The sequence below is a fragment of the Thalassophryne amazonica genome, chromosome 12, assembly GCF_902500255.1.
Source record: "Thalassophryne amazonica chromosome 12, fThaAma1.1, whole genome shotgun sequence".
Taxonomy (NCBI): Eukaryota; Metazoa; Chordata; class Actinopteri; order Batrachoidiformes; family Batrachoididae; genus Thalassophryne; species Thalassophryne amazonica.
This window is the reverse complement of record NC_047114.1, coordinates 74,627,916-74,644,782: the sequence shown is the minus strand read 5'-3', so window position 1 is coordinate 74,644,782 and position 16,867 is coordinate 74,627,916. Positions and strand designations below refer to the sequence as shown.

The window sequence follows — 16,867 nt, the reverse complement described above, 5'->3', positions numbered from 1 at the left end:
CCGGTAGATGTAGTTGTATTTGTGCGTTATATGTATATCTACTGTTCACGTCCAGAAGCGCTGTGCACCAGCATTCGGTAGTTGTCCACTCATTCCATCGGAACCCCAAATCCACCGGAGACTGACGCATTAGGTGGTTTTTAGCATCAAATTATTTCAGTCCATTACAAATCAGTTTACTCAATCCATCAGAGTGGGAGTACACCTTATGGGAGTGAAAACTTCATGATCCATACAAAATTCCAACAGAAAAATGGAGCCTGGAATTCAGGTAATTCTACACATATCTGATCCTGAGCATAGCTTTATTCAGCCCAATGGCAGAGGTATGTATTGATTTTTTTTTTCTTGAGCATGCATTTGGCTACATCTGTATGCTGAAAGCTAACGTGTTAATGAATGGTACGCGCTATCCACTTAAAATGAAATTAATTATACGAAAGGACAACATTCACAATAGAAAACATACCTTCGATGAGTGATCACTATAAACGCGCTTTTTCCATCACAGAGTTCCAAATGTTTTCCTGTGAATGGTTGATCACTTAACCACAGTTTTCTCAGGCCCATTTGTTTGTGTTCTTATTTATACATCCGTGAAGGGCGCATTCGTTAATCGTTGCCCATTTTGATGTTGACCCCTAAAACATGTGCGTTGATATGTAAACACTGTTGATTAAGTCAGTAGCACGTTATATGTGTTGATTTATGCAGTTCAATGAAGGGTGAAAGAGGTTTAAGAATTAAGATCCAACAGTGGTTGTTTTCACTACTAACAGTTCTGGTTGAAAAGCTCAACCAGGATGGATGGACAGCTAACTTATTTGTCTCATGTCTCTATGGTAACAGGTAACGTTTCCCCCTGCACAACCTGGGCCCATCAAATGCTGATTAGAATTCACAGTGTTTCTGTTTGGTTACTATAAACTATCACAATCACATTATTTTTGTACCTTCATGGCCTGCAGAAAAGCCGTCTGGCTTCGCGATGCCCGTGCTCTTTTTCCGCCTGTGTTTCTTGCGATTGGCGTGTGGCGAGGGAGGCGGCTCAAGTTTTGGACTTGTGGCAGTGCCAGTCACAGGTTCACTCATTCCATTGGCTGTAAAAATACAGACAGACAAGACACTCATTTGTTCCATTGTATGCAGTTTTGTTGTAATTGCATCTCTTTCTTATGGTCTTGCAGAAAAATCATGTCAGCAAAACTTAATCCTGAAAAGCTTTGATTTAGACTGCCATGATGTATGCCATGAGACACGCACACTCACCTCTCTGTGGGACACGCCCACACAGCAGAAAGGGGGTGCCTATAATTTTTTGGATGCATCATCTCAGCGTCTATTACTTATTTTTAGCTATAAAATTTATATCTTGTTATGATACACCAGTTGACCTATATTATGTTGGTGGACAGGTGTATAAAATCCCCCTTTAAACGTTTACTGACACTGGAAATTAATAAAGTCCTATTTATTTTTTAAGGACCGGAAGTCTATAAAGTCTATAATTTCCGGACTATAAGTCGTGCTGGAGTATAACTTGCATGTATTTTTTCAAACATATATTTCACAAGAATTCACGAAAATTATTCTGTAACAATCTGGAAAGACTATTCAGTCACACACTCGCCTAAAGTACACAAACTAAACATCTTTAATGTTGTTTTTCACACATCTGGCATGCTAACCTTCATCTACTGTTCGCCATCATCCAAAGTACTGTATGTGGATGATGACTTGTAGAATAAAAAAAATGAAAATGACTTTAATAACAGCATGATAAATTGAAACACAGGAATAAAATTAAAAACTTTGCTTTTTTCTATGTTTCTGGAATAATCAGGCTCTGTGCACACCAGATCCCAACAGGTCTCTGAAATGAAGCTGAGTAGGCCTTGTTTAATACTTGTCTGGGACACCACTTTTTAACACCAGGAGCTTCACGTCTCTTCACATAGAAGTGGAGTTGTGTCAGGAAGGGCAGCTGGCATAAAACTTGTGCCAAAACCCAATGCAGATCTCCCTCTACTATGATCGCCCTGAACAACTGGAGGCAACAAAAAGCAAATAATCCCAAAACCATGCTTGGACCGAGTGTTACTTGGACATACTGGCACTGACTACTACATGAAGAGTATGTTTGTGCCAAATGAGGTTTATATCTTTGGATGCTTTCAGTGATGCCGGTATTTGGTTAGACTCTTTCTCTCAGATTGTTCTGTCTGAGTTATTTTTATTAGTTACTTCATCCAAACCATCAACATGTCTATTAGACCCCATTCCTACCAGGCTGCTCAAGGAAGCCCTACCATTATTTAATGCTTCGATCTTAAATATGATCAATCTATCTTTATTAGTTGGCTATGTACCACAGGCTTTTAAGGTGACAGTAATTAAACCATTACTTAAAAAGCCATCACTTGACCCAGCTATCTTAGCTAATTATAGGCCAATCTCCAACCTTCCTTTTCTCTCAAAAAGTCTTGAAAGGGTAGTTGTAAAACAGCTAACTGATCATCTGCAGAGGAATGGTCTATTTGAAGAGTTTCAGTCAGGTTTTAGAATTCATCATAGTACAGAAACAGCATTAGTGAGGGTTACAAATGATCTTCTTATGGCCTCAGACAGTGAACTCATCTCTGTGCTTGTTCTGTTAGACCTCAGTGCTGCTTTTGATACTGTTGACCATAAAATTTTATTACAGAGATTAGAGCATGCCATAGGTATTAAAGGCACTGCGCTGCGGTGGTTTGAATCATATTACCTAATAGATTACAATTTGTTCATGTAAATGGGGAATCTTCTTCACAGACTAAGGTTAATTATGGAGTTCCACAAGGTTCTGTGCTAGGACCAATTTTATTCACTTTATACATGCTTCCCTTAGGCAGTATTATTAGACAGCATTGCTTAAATTTTCATTGTTATGCAGATGATACCCAGCTTTATCTATCCATGAAGCCAGAGGACACACACCAATTAGCTAAACTGCAGGATTGTCTTACAGACATAAAGACATAGATGACCTCTAATTTCCTGCTTTTAAACTCAGATAAACTGAAGTTATTGTACTTGGCCCCACAAATCTTAGAAACATGGTGTCTAACCAGATCCTTACTCTGGATGGCATTACCCTGACCTCTAGTAATACTGTGAGAAATCTTGGAGTCATTTTTGATCAGGATATGTCATTCAATGCGCATATTAAACAAATATGTAGGACTGCTTTTTTGCATTTACGCAATCTCTAAAATTAGAAAGGTCTTGTCTCAGAGTGATGCTGAAAAACTAATTCATGCATTTATTTCCTCTAGGCTGGACTATTGTAATTCATTATTATCAGGTTGTCCTAAAAGTTCCCTGAAAAGCCTTCAGTTAATTCAAAATGCTGCAGCTAGAGTACTAAAGGGGACTAGAAGGAGAGAGCATATCTCACCCATATTGGCCTCTCTTCATTGGCTTCCTGTTAATTCTAGAATAGAATTTAAAATTCTTCTTCTTACTTATAAGGTTTTGAATAATCAGGTCCCATCTTATCTTAGGGACCTCATAGTACCATATCACCCCAATAGAGCGCTTCGCTCTCAGACTGCAGGCTTACTTGTAGTTCCTAGGGTTTGTAAGAGTAGAATGGGAGGCAGAGCCTTCAGCTTTCAGGCTCCTCTCCTGTGGAACCAGCTCCCAATTCGGATCAGGGAGACAGACACCCTCTCTACTTTTAAGATTAGGCTTAAAACTTTCCTTTTTGCTAAAGCTTATAGTTAGGGCTGGATCAGGTGACCCTGAACCATCCCTTAGTTATGCTGCTATAGACTTAGACTGCTGGGGGGGTTCCCATGATGCACTGAGTGTTTCTTTCTCTTTTTGCTCTGTATGCACCACTCTGCATTTAATCATTAGTGATTGATCTCTGCTCCCCTCCACAGCATGTCTTTTTCCTGGTTCTCTCCCTCAGCCCCAACCAGTCCCAGCAGAAGACTGCCCCTCCCTGAGCCTGGTTCTGCTGGAGGTTTCTTCCTGTTAAAAGGGAGTTTTTCCTTCCCACTGTCGCCAAGTGCTTGCTCACAGGGGGTCGTTTTGACCGTTGGGGTTTTTCTGTAATTATTGTATGGCCTTGCCTTACAATATAAAGCGCCTTGGGGCAACTGTTGTTGTAATTTGGCGCTATATAAATAAAATTAATTGATTGATTGATTGATCTCCTTGAACTGTAGAATCAAAGTTGGATGCTCAGTATGAAGAAAAATAATAATAAAAATGTAATTTGTGGATCATAAAAACCTACTTCTGTGCTAGATAAGTACACAAAAGGGATGCATCTTCAAAGAACTTGAAAAACCATATTGGTCCAAATATAAGGTGGTATATTAAAAAAAAAAACGTATCTAAAAAATATGGGAGTGGAAACTTTTACATGTCATACATCTGCATCCGTAGGTGGCTCCAAACACGCATATAGCGTGGTTTTATATACAATTTACATTTACTGTCCCTAGTGGTATTTGTCTGCATTTTAACAACACAATCATTTATCTGCACAGCTTTAACAAAATCACCACAAGAACCAGCATATATAATTTACAAATAACATTTTAAATCAACATTGTTTACAATTATTTACTGTTCTCCCAGCAGTCCCTGCTGTTCCCCATCAAAAGTTACATCCGTTTCTGATCACTGTGGTGACTAATTTGACATGCACATAAAGCTATTCCTGTTTTATAATCTGGCCCATCTTATATTCAAGCCAATATGGTATTTGCTGAATGCCAACACTGCTGCCAGCCTTCAGCTAATTCTGTGATTATGTTACTCAAAACAACAACAACAAAAAGTATTTAAACCATGTGGTATTATGTATCTGAGTGCACAATTCCATGTGAAAGGAAACTGGGCACGAATAATGAGTGATATTATCACCTTCGGCCTCAGGGTGTATGGCTTTCTTCAGGGTGTATAAAGCCATATTCATTGGTGAACAACTTGATAACGATTTTATCATATACCTATAAATGATGAATGCACGCAGAACACAAATGCGCGTGCTCTCCCTTCGCTCACTGCCTCCGGGGATACGGATGCGGGACCAACAAAGAATCCAAGTCTTGGCCACGGAGCTCTGCGGCTTTGGTTACCGAGACCATGCAGCAGGCGCTGCGCATCAAAACAGCGAGCGTAGTCTCTGGACCTGTTGCTGCATGCTCGGCACAGCAGACGGGGGGCGGTGTGAGTGGCCCACTGTGGCGCTTATCGAGCCCGCAGACTCAGTAAGTAAATCGGAGGCAGTGAGAGCAATCGCCGCCTGATAAGGACGCAGAACACAATGTGCTGTTAAAAAAAAGAAAAAAAAAAGAAGCAGCATGCAAAATTGCACAAAAAAAAATCTGCGAAACTGCGAGGCCGCGAAATAGAGTTACGTTCTAAAAATAACCCGTGATAGGTGAAATCCGCGTTATTTTTTAGAATTATTAAAGATGTTTTAAGGCTGTAAAACCCCTCACTACACACTTTATACACTTTTCTCAAACAGGCATTAACATTTTGTCACTTTTCTCTCCTGTGTAAACACTCAAAGTTCAAACCTTAATAGAAAAAAAAGAACGTTTTCCTATAAATAATTATGATGGCTTTTAGAACTAATGAATTTAATTTTAACGATCAACCTATGAGGTTGGACATGCAAGAAATTATTAATAGTGACTCACCAGTATTTCACAGTTCCTCTGACCGTGCCTCTTCGTCGTGGTGTCGCTCCGCTGTCCGGATTGGCTGATTACTCGGGTGGTATGAAAAATATTACCCGTCGACAAAAAGGCTGTATTGCTGTTTATTCTTTAGTGTTTTATCCAATCATATTGGCATATTATTTATAGGTATATGATAATTTATTACTGTATATCACTCATTCACCACAGCAGTAGCCATCGCTACATGATGAAAATGGGAAGAGTTTGAGTCCTCCAAAGTAATGGTTTCACTGAAGCTTAGACAGGGTGATGGACAGGTATGGGGCTACCACTGAACAAATGGTTAGCTAAGTTAGCTGCTGGCAAAGATCTCTATATGACTGTCAGTGTGACAGGGGGGCTAAGAGCTGGCTTTGTTTCTTGTAAGTGACTTATAAATGTGATATTAACCTGTGAGACATTGGTGAAGGAAGTGGAGGGATGGAACGATTGGAGGGGGTTGTCAGTTTGCCATCTTTCTGATTTCCTGACATTTGACATCACTTTCCCTTCTATCCCCCTCCGGATGCCATTATAAATTGAGGCACGGGGGCCTGAGGCCTGGAGGAAGGAGGGAGGGAGGGCCAGTAGATGGGCCCCATATTGCTCTCTTCTTACCACCCTGTGTGGCGCTGGCAGCCTCCTCTATTGCTCCCATCAAAAGCTCATTGTAGTGTAGCAAACTCCATTCATTTCCCTGTGCACCAACCCAGCCCCAGGGGTGGAGTGCAGGAGGACAAGGGGCTCAGGGATTATTGCTGTTGTTGTTGCCAGTTGCACATGCTATAATGTGCGGCGCTGTGCCATTAGCCAGTGTACAACATTAGGCCTAATTCGGTCATTACCTTTAGGGAGATGGGGCTGTCTTGGAGGAGTAAGATGGGCTCAGCAGGGGTTTGAAGATGCTACCGTGGGGGAAAAGTGGAGCTCAGAAGAAGTGAGCGTGGGCAAAAATATAACACCTAGGACACACATCGGTGTATCGATTCAGAGAGGCGCATATACTAACAACAATATAATTCACAAAAACAAAAGGGACAGCGAATCATTGAACACACCTCAGATTTTCTTAGAGGTCTTCTTTATAGTAATATTAACACGCTTGCATAATAATTCCTGAAGTGGAAAATAGTGATTATCTACACAAAAATCAACAAACATACGTTTATCGCTTGTGCCGGCCGACATGCATTAAGCTCTCTGGTGTTTTGAATGGCAGCACGCAGCCACACATGTAGCGTGCCTAGTCGAGGCGTCTGTTTCAATTTTCCTGCTCTCCTACAACAGCCCCCCTGAGACGAGTCATTAGCTGGCTCAGACAGCTGGGGGCACAGGGGTCCTCCGTGCCCCCACCCTCTGCTTCCTCCTCCCTTTCCATCGGAGCGTCTGTCCCGCCAGCACAGCTCCGTATGGTGGGTGGAAGACTTTGAGCTCCAACTTGCCTCCGACGTGACAGCCAGCATTTGTTTAATGTCGCTTGAGGTTAAAGGGGAGGGCTGCCCCTCAGGGGCCCCGACCATGTCATAAACACCTCTAATTATCAATTTCAGCCACTAATGTTGTGGAAAATGACCTTGGCCATGCTCATTCTGCACCTGAAACATATAGGAAGGTACGCCTCCCTTTGTTTGGGCTATCCGGTATATTAAGTCTTGCAATTTTTTTTTAAATTACCTTTCCCATTTAAAAATAATTGGAACTTCATGTGAAACATCCTCAAAGTTCCATCATTCTACGACATGTACGTGTACGAACTCTCTTCTAAAAACTATATTTAGATATGAAATGGCTCATTTGAGGGCAGCACGGTGACTTAGTGGTTAGCACTGTTGCCTCACAGCAAAGAGGTCATGGGATCGATTCCCACCTGTGGCCTTTCTGTGTGGAGTGTGCATGTTCTCCCCGTGTTTGTGTGGGTTCCCTCCGTGTGCTCCGGCTTCCTCCCACATCCAAAAACATGCAGGTTAGGTGGATTGGAAACTTTAGAATTGTCCGTAGGTGTGCATCCGGGTGTGAATGTGTCTGTTTGTCTGACAGACTGGCATCCTGTCCAGGGTGTACTGTACCCTGCCTCACGCCCTATGACTGCTGGGATAGGCTCCAGCACCCCCCCCCCCCCACCTCCCCACTCCGATAAGGATATTTCTCACTGTGTAATGGGAACCACATACTGTATATAGTAGATGTGGGTAAATGTAGACTTGGTCACACAACTTCTCTTCAAATGTTTCCACCATTACTTGATGCTGACTGAACATGCTGATACTGCCCCTGCTGTTCATGTGCATATCACATCTTGCAGATACATTGAATTAATTTCTGAGCACATGCACACCCAAAGCACAAAATGAAGATGGAATATGCAAGGCATCCATCAACCAAACGTGAATATAGTTAAAAGAGCGTATATTTGCGCCTTTAGGGCGTACTCATACAATGCCCAGTTGCCTTGTACTATGCCAGAGCACAACTGCCCCCCCCGCCCACACACACACACACACACTCCACCACAGCCAAGAGCACCTCTTCAAGTGGGCCGAGGTGGACAGTTAGGTGAACACATACTATTCAAATAACCTGGACTTTCAAAGATGCTTAGACAGTGTACAGATCACCTAGTGAGAGTACGCCATTAGAAACCCGTGTGGTCGGCCTGATCTGTGTCTAGAGGGTATTTGTTGGCTTCAAACTAATATCAGTTTTTGAATACACATGGTGGTCCTGATGAAAAATTTTAATATCTAACCCTTTTAATATGACATTACAGGAACATCTAGAGTATGGCACTCATACAGCACAAACGTCTGCCAACACTAGTCTCCAATTCCACAAATTGTTACCTTGGAAAAAAATTTCAAGGTCAAAGTCCTGTTAGAAGCGACTTTTCCTAAGCTAAAATATATGTGATCAAATGTCAGGAGTGTGTATTTAGTTCATGCACATGAATTTAATGTCTTTGTGGTGTCATCAGGTTTTTTTTTTTTCAGTTTCTGAATTCTGTTTTAGATCATTTTCACAGAACATTGGTTATATCTGCTGTGCTCAATGTCATTGCTTTTTGGCACTTGGTTTCCGACTGATAACTGGAAGACAGACAAACAGGCATAAAATTGGAACCTCCATCCAATTTTGGTGTTGTAGGTGAATCCATAACAGAAAAATGAGAGTGATTGAGGCACTTTTGATTGAGATATAATGCAAAATGTACACCAAATGGGCTTTTCAATATTAAATTCAAATGTCCACAAAATCCACAATCCGGATCAGATCCAGATCAACTTGATTGGGGCACGTTTGATTAAGATAGAATGTAAAATATACATTAAATGGGGTTTTCAAATTTAATGGCCACAAAATCTATCAACCAGATCAGATATGGATCAAACTTTGAGAGCTTTATGTAGGATGGTATCCTTTATGGAATGACAAATAGAAAGAGTTATGAATTTTTGAAAATTTGTTCAATGTTAAAAGATAGGGATTTTTCCAATATTTTTCCTGAATTTGACAGGGATTTTTTCAATATTTTTCCTGACTTTGACCTTGACCTTGAAAATTGAATCAGTTCTTGCCTATCAGGATATGAATCTTCTATAAAAAATAATAATAATATCAAAAATTGTGGGTTCCAGGCTGTTCAGAAACAAACAAGCAGGGGCGAAATAATGTAATAGAAAATGAAATAAGTCCTTATCAACAATATAACGCAAGTTGTCCTGTGGCTCACTGTCCTAATATGAACTTAAGTGTTAAAATAAATTTCCTAAAGTTGGAGTTATGAAGTTATGCATGGACTGATGCTGCATGCAGAGAATTCACTGTGGAATTATTAGCTAGCTGTTCGTGTGTATGAGGGCCATCAGGGCCATGCTGGGTAATGAAGCACACTGAGGATGAGGAGCTACACTCAGCCGAGATCACCTGGGCAGCAGAATAGGTATCAGCCTAACCTGTGATTACGACGTATTACACTCCCTCCAAGGAGATGACAGCTTAAACACGTGTGAGATGAAGTTGTGGGTGAGACAAACAGCTCCCCGGCTTTACCAACGTCACATTGAGACTGCATGTGAATGAAAAAAGGGTGAGCAAGAATGAGGGAGGGCGAAGGAGGGGGGAGTCATATCATTGTTATTCAAGAGGCTCCGGGTGAGGAGCACTATGATTCCGCCAGGCCCCTTGACATGGCAGCCCTGCCTGTCCTCAATCAAAGCCAACGGCTGCAATTAATGGCAAAAATTAGAAACAATCACCGCCTCCCTCTTATTATCCTCAATTAGAGCGTACTAATCAAGGCCTGATCGCGCTCTGCTGCTCTCTTCAAACTAATGTCAAACTTCATTACGGACTGGCGTAGAAATCAAACGCCCCACATGCTATCACCCCTCGCTTCAGGAGGCCATGGCATAAAACACAGTGCCACAGCAAAAGGCTATCCAAGCATTAACTACCTGACTATTAATATGCAAAGTGAAGTGGGGATTTTTTTTTTTTAACTATATAGTGCTGAGTTACAGAAGACATTTCTCTACAGGAATGCAAATGAACTACAAAAGCAAAACATAAATGTAACAACATGTAAGGATATTTTGAATTCAGATGCTTAACTACACAAAGATACTCAGAGAAAGGACACGTCTGACAAGGTCCTGGCAAACTGCACTGGGATAAACAACATTACTGCATGTTTGTAGCCCTGTTTATTACACCACAGCACATCCACTAAAGTCACCTCTATCCGAATAAATATTTCACACATTTGGCAGTTCTGTGGGATAGAAGTTGAACGGACAAACTAAACACCAGGGTTCATTTTCCAGGTGGGTCTGCTTGAGGCTACCTGCCTTGTCCTTTCACAAGGCACATCATCTACCTTGTTCCAATGCACCTTGCTGTAAATGGGTTCTGACCTTGGCTGGTGCAGTAACCTGCATCGGACTGGTGTTCTGTCCAGTCCTAGACTCTGATCTACTTCACGTTTTAGAATCTGGGAATAATCACCAGCACAAATAGGTCTCAGGGCCAATAGAAGTCATTTTCTTTGAGCTTCCTTGGCTGGAGAGTAAAGGCGCGTTGACACTTGCACAACTTTGATCCGCGCACTTGCACGCACTCTGCCGTGCAGGAGAGTAAACTTGTCACAAACCATTGTAAACTGTTGCACACTGTGCACGGCATCATGCAAGTGTGCAAAGAAAATTTTGAAATTTTCAAAATCTCTGTCATGCATTAATTCTGTGAAAGTCACGTGAACATTATGCAAACAATTAAAAAATACTGCGTGAGAGCGAGTAATTGCATCAGTGCACCGCATCACAGCGCAGCTCATCTGATCGATTATAATGAGATATTAAATCTATCATAAATATACTTTTACAGCTGCTCATGAGAAGGAATGAACATGTAACTGTTTTACCAAGCCATTACAGTATAAACATTACAAATAATTACCTTTTAGACTGTTCCAATTGCATTCTCCACCTCATGAAGTGCAGGAGAGAGAAAGAGAAAAAAAAAGCTGCAGCTGAACGGTCCTCTGTGATTCCGGAAGCGATTAGTACGTGTTTTCAACAGCCAAAGAAAAAATGATTAATCCGCAACAAAATAATTATTTTATATACAGAGAAGCTACCACATAAAGTGCAGCATCCAGCTGGGAACACAGTGGGTGGCATTGTCACGACGAAGTCCGCGAGAGTGCGGAGCCAAAATGCATGCAAGTACCAAGGTACCTTATCTCATGAAGGACTAGCGTCCCATCCAGAGAAAATCAAACTTTGTTCAGTCTGTCAGTTAAAATCAGATTTATGTGCATACCTGATTTGAATTGGATTTCATGCTGCAAGTTGAAAAGTCACATGAAATCAGTGTTTTCCAAATGTGTTTCAAGCCTCAGTAACAGGTGGTCTGATATACATTCAGACTAAATCTATTTTGGTCTGAATGCTGAGATTCAGATTCACATCAGGTGTGTGTTGCTACGTCTCTAGTGCATCACGTCAGAAACACACTGCACATCAAACATATGTGTTACCTGAGCAGGAGTCTTGCACATTTGCGTATTCACATATGCCAGTGTTTCAGCTGCTGCTCAAGCTGTCCACATCATTTGTCTTTGTTGAAGCTTTTTATTCCACACTCTGCATTTTCAGTGACTGCTTTTGTATGAGACTTTTACATTCTGTTTGGACTTTTGTGTGTGTGTGTGTGTGTTGTGTGTGGTGTGTGTGGTGTGTGTGTGTGTGTGGTGTGTGTGTGTGTGTGTGTGTGTGTGTGTGGTGTGTGTGTGTGTGTTTTTGTTTTATTTTGGGTTGTGTGGTGGCAGGGTGATGTCAACTTAGACATATATATATATATATATATATGGATTATTTTCATAATCCATACCTGTGAGTTACAGAGCTCTGTGTGGGCTTAGTTGCAGCATTTGGACATCAGCCACATGACCCCTTTCCATGTGGCTAAGACTTTCATTACTATCGCAATCAATGTGGATAAGATGGAAGCTGAGGACTGCCACACAGACACACTGGTCACTTATGGATCTGGCCACTTGTTCTATATAAATTGGAGAGTCAATTAGTGAGAATCAGATAAATAATAAATCTGATTTGAACTGGCAGTCTGAACAAAATCATGCTTTCATCTGCTTCACGATGCAGAAACTATGATAAGCACGGGCCAATAGGGTTAAGGTACATGACATGTTTTACTATGGACTATATCTGAGTCCTTAGGCCGAAGTGCATTAAAACAACACAGACTATATCAAATTGAACAACACAGCACACTTTGAAAATGTATTTTTGTATCAATGTAGTAACAGAAAACCATTACTACCTCACTCAGCTGAAAGGGGAGGAATGTTGGAATTCCATTATTTCTGCCCATTACATGTTTGCAACTTCATAATAAACACAAAACCGTTTGAGGTACATCAGTACCAGGAGAATTTCTTCAACTCTTCTCGGATGGAAAGACTGCATCTGCACAAAACTTCATGATACCGTTGCACAGTTTTTTAGTTAAAATGTCCACAGACAGATTAAACCGTAATCTCTTTCACAGTATTTCAGTAACTGGTGTTATCAATACAAATCCTGCTGACATTCAGTATTTAGGCTTCTTTCATCTTCTGTCTACCTTATGATGGCATAAAGACTTGCAGATCCCAGTTTAAAAGCAGCCCACTATTGGTAGGGGAAGGTAAGAATAGTGCAGCCATGCATCCTTGGAATATGTATTGTAGTTTAAAAATGCAATTTTGAACCAAAGCATGCAGATTACTTTATACTGATTACAAACAACAGTGGTCTTAGTGACCACCAGGACCCTGTCATTAGCAACAAGGTACAAGCACTTGATAGGCCTCTCTGTCTTTATTTTATGTTATGTTCACTGCTCGTGTTAAAATATATCTAGATGACCAATAATGGGAGGGTCACTGATCACTAATAGTATGCATCAGAAACCCCCAAATGTCTATATCTAAACTTTTTTTAATGGATTACTGAGAGAAGGTGGTCATCCTTGCTGGGGGAATGGATGATCCTGGTGGCCATCTGCATGACACGCCTCAGATTTGGCCTTGGGCACAGTCGTACAGTGGACGATCCCTTAGCAACAGATGCCATGTGACAATGATGATGTATCTTGATTGTGAAGCACTGTGATTATCCAGCACACAGGTGCCTCTGTATCATGGGTGGCCCCGTGCATTCTTTCAAGCACTGTGCTTTAAAAAAATGCAAGGGAACACCCAAATTTCAACTAGCTGTGCAAGACAGATTACTTTTGAGAGGTGAGGGTGACCCGGTTGCCTGCCTTGAGTGCCATCCAGTACTCAAGGTAGGCCTGTGGTCTGGCGGATGAAGCACTATGCAGCACCAGTGGATGCTCCCAGACCTGACAGGCTAGTAGAGAAATTCTGTGGTCCACTGACAGAATTTATTAATCCTATACTTGCCCTGGTAATCACAGGAAATACCGACTTTATTACTAAAATACTGTCCCCTGATGTCAAGTGAAACAACCTCTCTCACACTTTAACCATGACTTAAGTTCTGCCTTCACACTGTTCTGTGGATGATTTCAATCATGGAGCTTTTAATCCAAATTCAAAGACAGAGGTGTACCAACAAGGACAGGACCTAAACAAGCACTCTGCGTGTTAAGAATGGATGCCTTTATGAATGCAAGCAACAGAAAAATTGGATCGGGATTTAATCAAAAATCTGCACTCAATATTCAAGAGACATTACTACTTTTGCTTCTGCCTTTGCCTCAATAGGTTTTACAAATGAGGACATTCTTTAAATAATATGGAAATGGTTACCTGCCTAAGATGCATTCATTCTGCAGCGAACCATCAATCTGCTGTTTTTGCATCTGAGAATCACATTTTACGTTAACCTGCAACCTTCACCAAGGATAATGGAGTGATTGGGCTTGGTCGAAGTCAATTCAAATGGCAAAACATGAACACCTTTCAATGTGCAACACCCTCTATTGATTATCGAAGGTGCATAAGGATGAAAGATTCGAGGTCGCATTTCAATCAGGTTTATATTTTTATGTTTCTTTGCACTACACTCATATTCCCTCACTTTAATTCAGATTCTGAAACTGAAAGTATGCACACAAAAAAAAAAAAACAGGAAGAAAAGTTTTGGATGCTCAAAGACTTCTGTGCAGCGTATGTTAGAAGCCTCTTAAATTGTTTGCACTGACTATGCACTGATTACAGAGAAGAGCTGGCAACACATCGATCATCTGACACCATGTATCTAATATTATTTTCAGCTCATTTGCCTCATTCGAGCTCATTTGTGGTTACCTTAAGAGTAGCATGAAAATAATTGAAGAAAATAAAATAATGGAGCAAATTGTGGATCTGATTTAGTTGAAGACTGGATGCTGGTTAATGAGCTATGTTAATATGGAGGGCTTTTCAGTTTAGCACATGTGCAAATGGAAAAGCTGAGGCGTTTTATTTCCACAGATGATACTGCGGCAGTGCTTTTCTGAGAGTTTCTCCATTTGTCCGGTGGACACTGACCGCCAAATGCATGTACACAAACATGCAGTGTGAGGACTTTTTTTTCCCTTCTTCACTGGCATACATTGTAATGCAGGTGCAAACACTCCACATGGAAAACTTTACTGCGCTAACACACACATTCTGCAGGAACACATTTGCACACAGAACCAAGACACACTTGCACTCATTTATTTGAGGACCCCGCGATTCTAAGTAATTCTGCTTTGGGCATGCTGCTGATGGGAGACAGGGGTAGGGGGTGATGGAAGTGCCGGCGTCCAGGCAGAATTGATCGTTTGGCAGCTCCAAATGAGAGACAGGCTTGTCTGCGGAACCACGAGGGCCGTGCAGTTGGACTCCAGCAGCGCTCGTAAAGTGCGCTCTTTAAACTGCCGGGGCCCCTGGGAGCCCATGGGGAGGGGGGGAGCCGCCGCCGCGCTAATGAGAACTACCAGAGTGCAAACATGCATGGAAATGACTGTTATTCTGTTGATGTGCATTTAAGTGCTTTTTTACTGCCAACCACAAAGAGAGGGAAATAACTGGTGATGAATGGTACCCCCGAAAAGCATTCATTTTCCTCTTCGGAAAGAAAAAAAAAGAAGAGGAAAACAGAGTTGGGGGGGGGGGGGTGAGAGGGAAGGTAAAGACAGAATGGAGGGAGCAGACATGCATGGTGAATATATTGTTTCATTTTGCTCAAGTACAGTGACAGGGCACGATGTGACGCGGAGGCACGAAGCCTAAGTGCGACGGCTAAAGTAACCTCCTTTCATCCGTTCCTTTGAGCTAACTGTTGCTTCTATCAAAGAGCAGCGGCCAAAAGAGGTCAAACTGATCACAAGGTTTTTCTCCCCTAATTATGAAAACGAGCAATTTCTCACCTAAGGAAATAGAGAAAAGGTGCCTCAATTCGCTGAAGGGTAATAATGTACTGTATTTGTTTCTGTTTTGCTAGACAACATCAGATGTTGACACCGCGAGATGAGTGAAAGGAGAGCGAGAGCCGGTGAGAGCCGGTGGCCTTACTGGCACCGCTGCTGGCGCTCGTGTTGATGACGGCTTCGTTCCACTGGTCGGCACTTGACACGGAGAAGGAGCGGGGGTGCATGCCATCTTTACTGCTGCTAAACATGGAGCCGCCCGTCTGGAGGGATGTGCTGCTGTTTGAATGAGGAGCGCCTGCAAAAGAACAACAACAAAAAAAAAAAACAAACAGGCACCATGAAATAAAATGAATCCTGACTTCTTATGTCCTTCAATTAAATTCTAACTTTAGACCTGAAGGAATATTTGGAAACTTTGTTTTAACTGTTGTTTGGCAGTTCGTGTTGTATTACGTTGGTACGACTGCCTTATCTGTGCACTTTTTTTCCAAACCCCCCATCACCACCACCATACAGTCACACAAAAGCCCCTCTCCCTCTGCTTGTGCCTCTAATTAGCCCTTAATTAACAAGATACACTCTGAACGCTAATTATCTCGCCTCATCCCTCTGACTGCCACATCCATCTCCACTGGCGTCAGCAGGCGTTCTCTCCCTAACTTCCAATCAGGCAAACCGTAGACGCCTGGTTCTCTTTACTAATTCATGGGCACGGCTGCACCATGTGGGGTCCTTCCCTCCTGTTCACACGCAGCCTCTGCAACACGCCAGAACTACACGCACAAACGCAAACCTGATCAACAGCTAAAGCGCTGAAATATCCTGAATTATGTGGAATATGTCTCTCTCAAATCACATGCCAGAAGCCCCCCCCCTCCCTGTGGTCACCTCCCAGCTTCAAATCCTCCAAATATCTATTTTACAGATCCAGATGAATAATTCTTTCCTGGATTATACCACGTAGTTCACTAAAGAAGGGAAAGTTAATTTATGCAACACATTTCATGCACAGCAGTCATTCAAAATGCTTTCCATAATACATTAAAGGTGTCATACTGCGAAACATTGTTTTTTATGGCTACATGTGGTTGTGGGGGATCATGTTTATATATATATATATATATATATATATATATATATAAATAAAATAATAATAATACCAAAACAATACCAAAATAATAATATATAAATAAAAAATATAAATATTCCCAGTG

General features: G+C 41.6%; 1 protein-coding gene across 1 annotated transcript in view; it reads right to left on the bottom strand.

Annotated features, from left to right (window-relative positions):
• Positions 1–16,867, bottom strand: part of agap3 (ArfGAP with GTPase domain, ankyrin repeat and PH domain 3) — a 213,041-nt gene that overhangs the window by 102,816 nt on the left and 93,358 nt on the right. Inside the window, exons 12-13 of the mRNA XM_034183336.1 lie at positions 15,796–15,948; positions 954–1,100 (exon numbers count right to left, since the gene is read on the bottom strand). Of these exons, the coding sequence (XP_034039227.1) occupies positions 954–1,100; positions 15,796–15,948 (300 nt within the window). The remainder of the gene's footprint in view (positions 1–953; positions 1,101–15,795; positions 15,949–16,867) is intronic.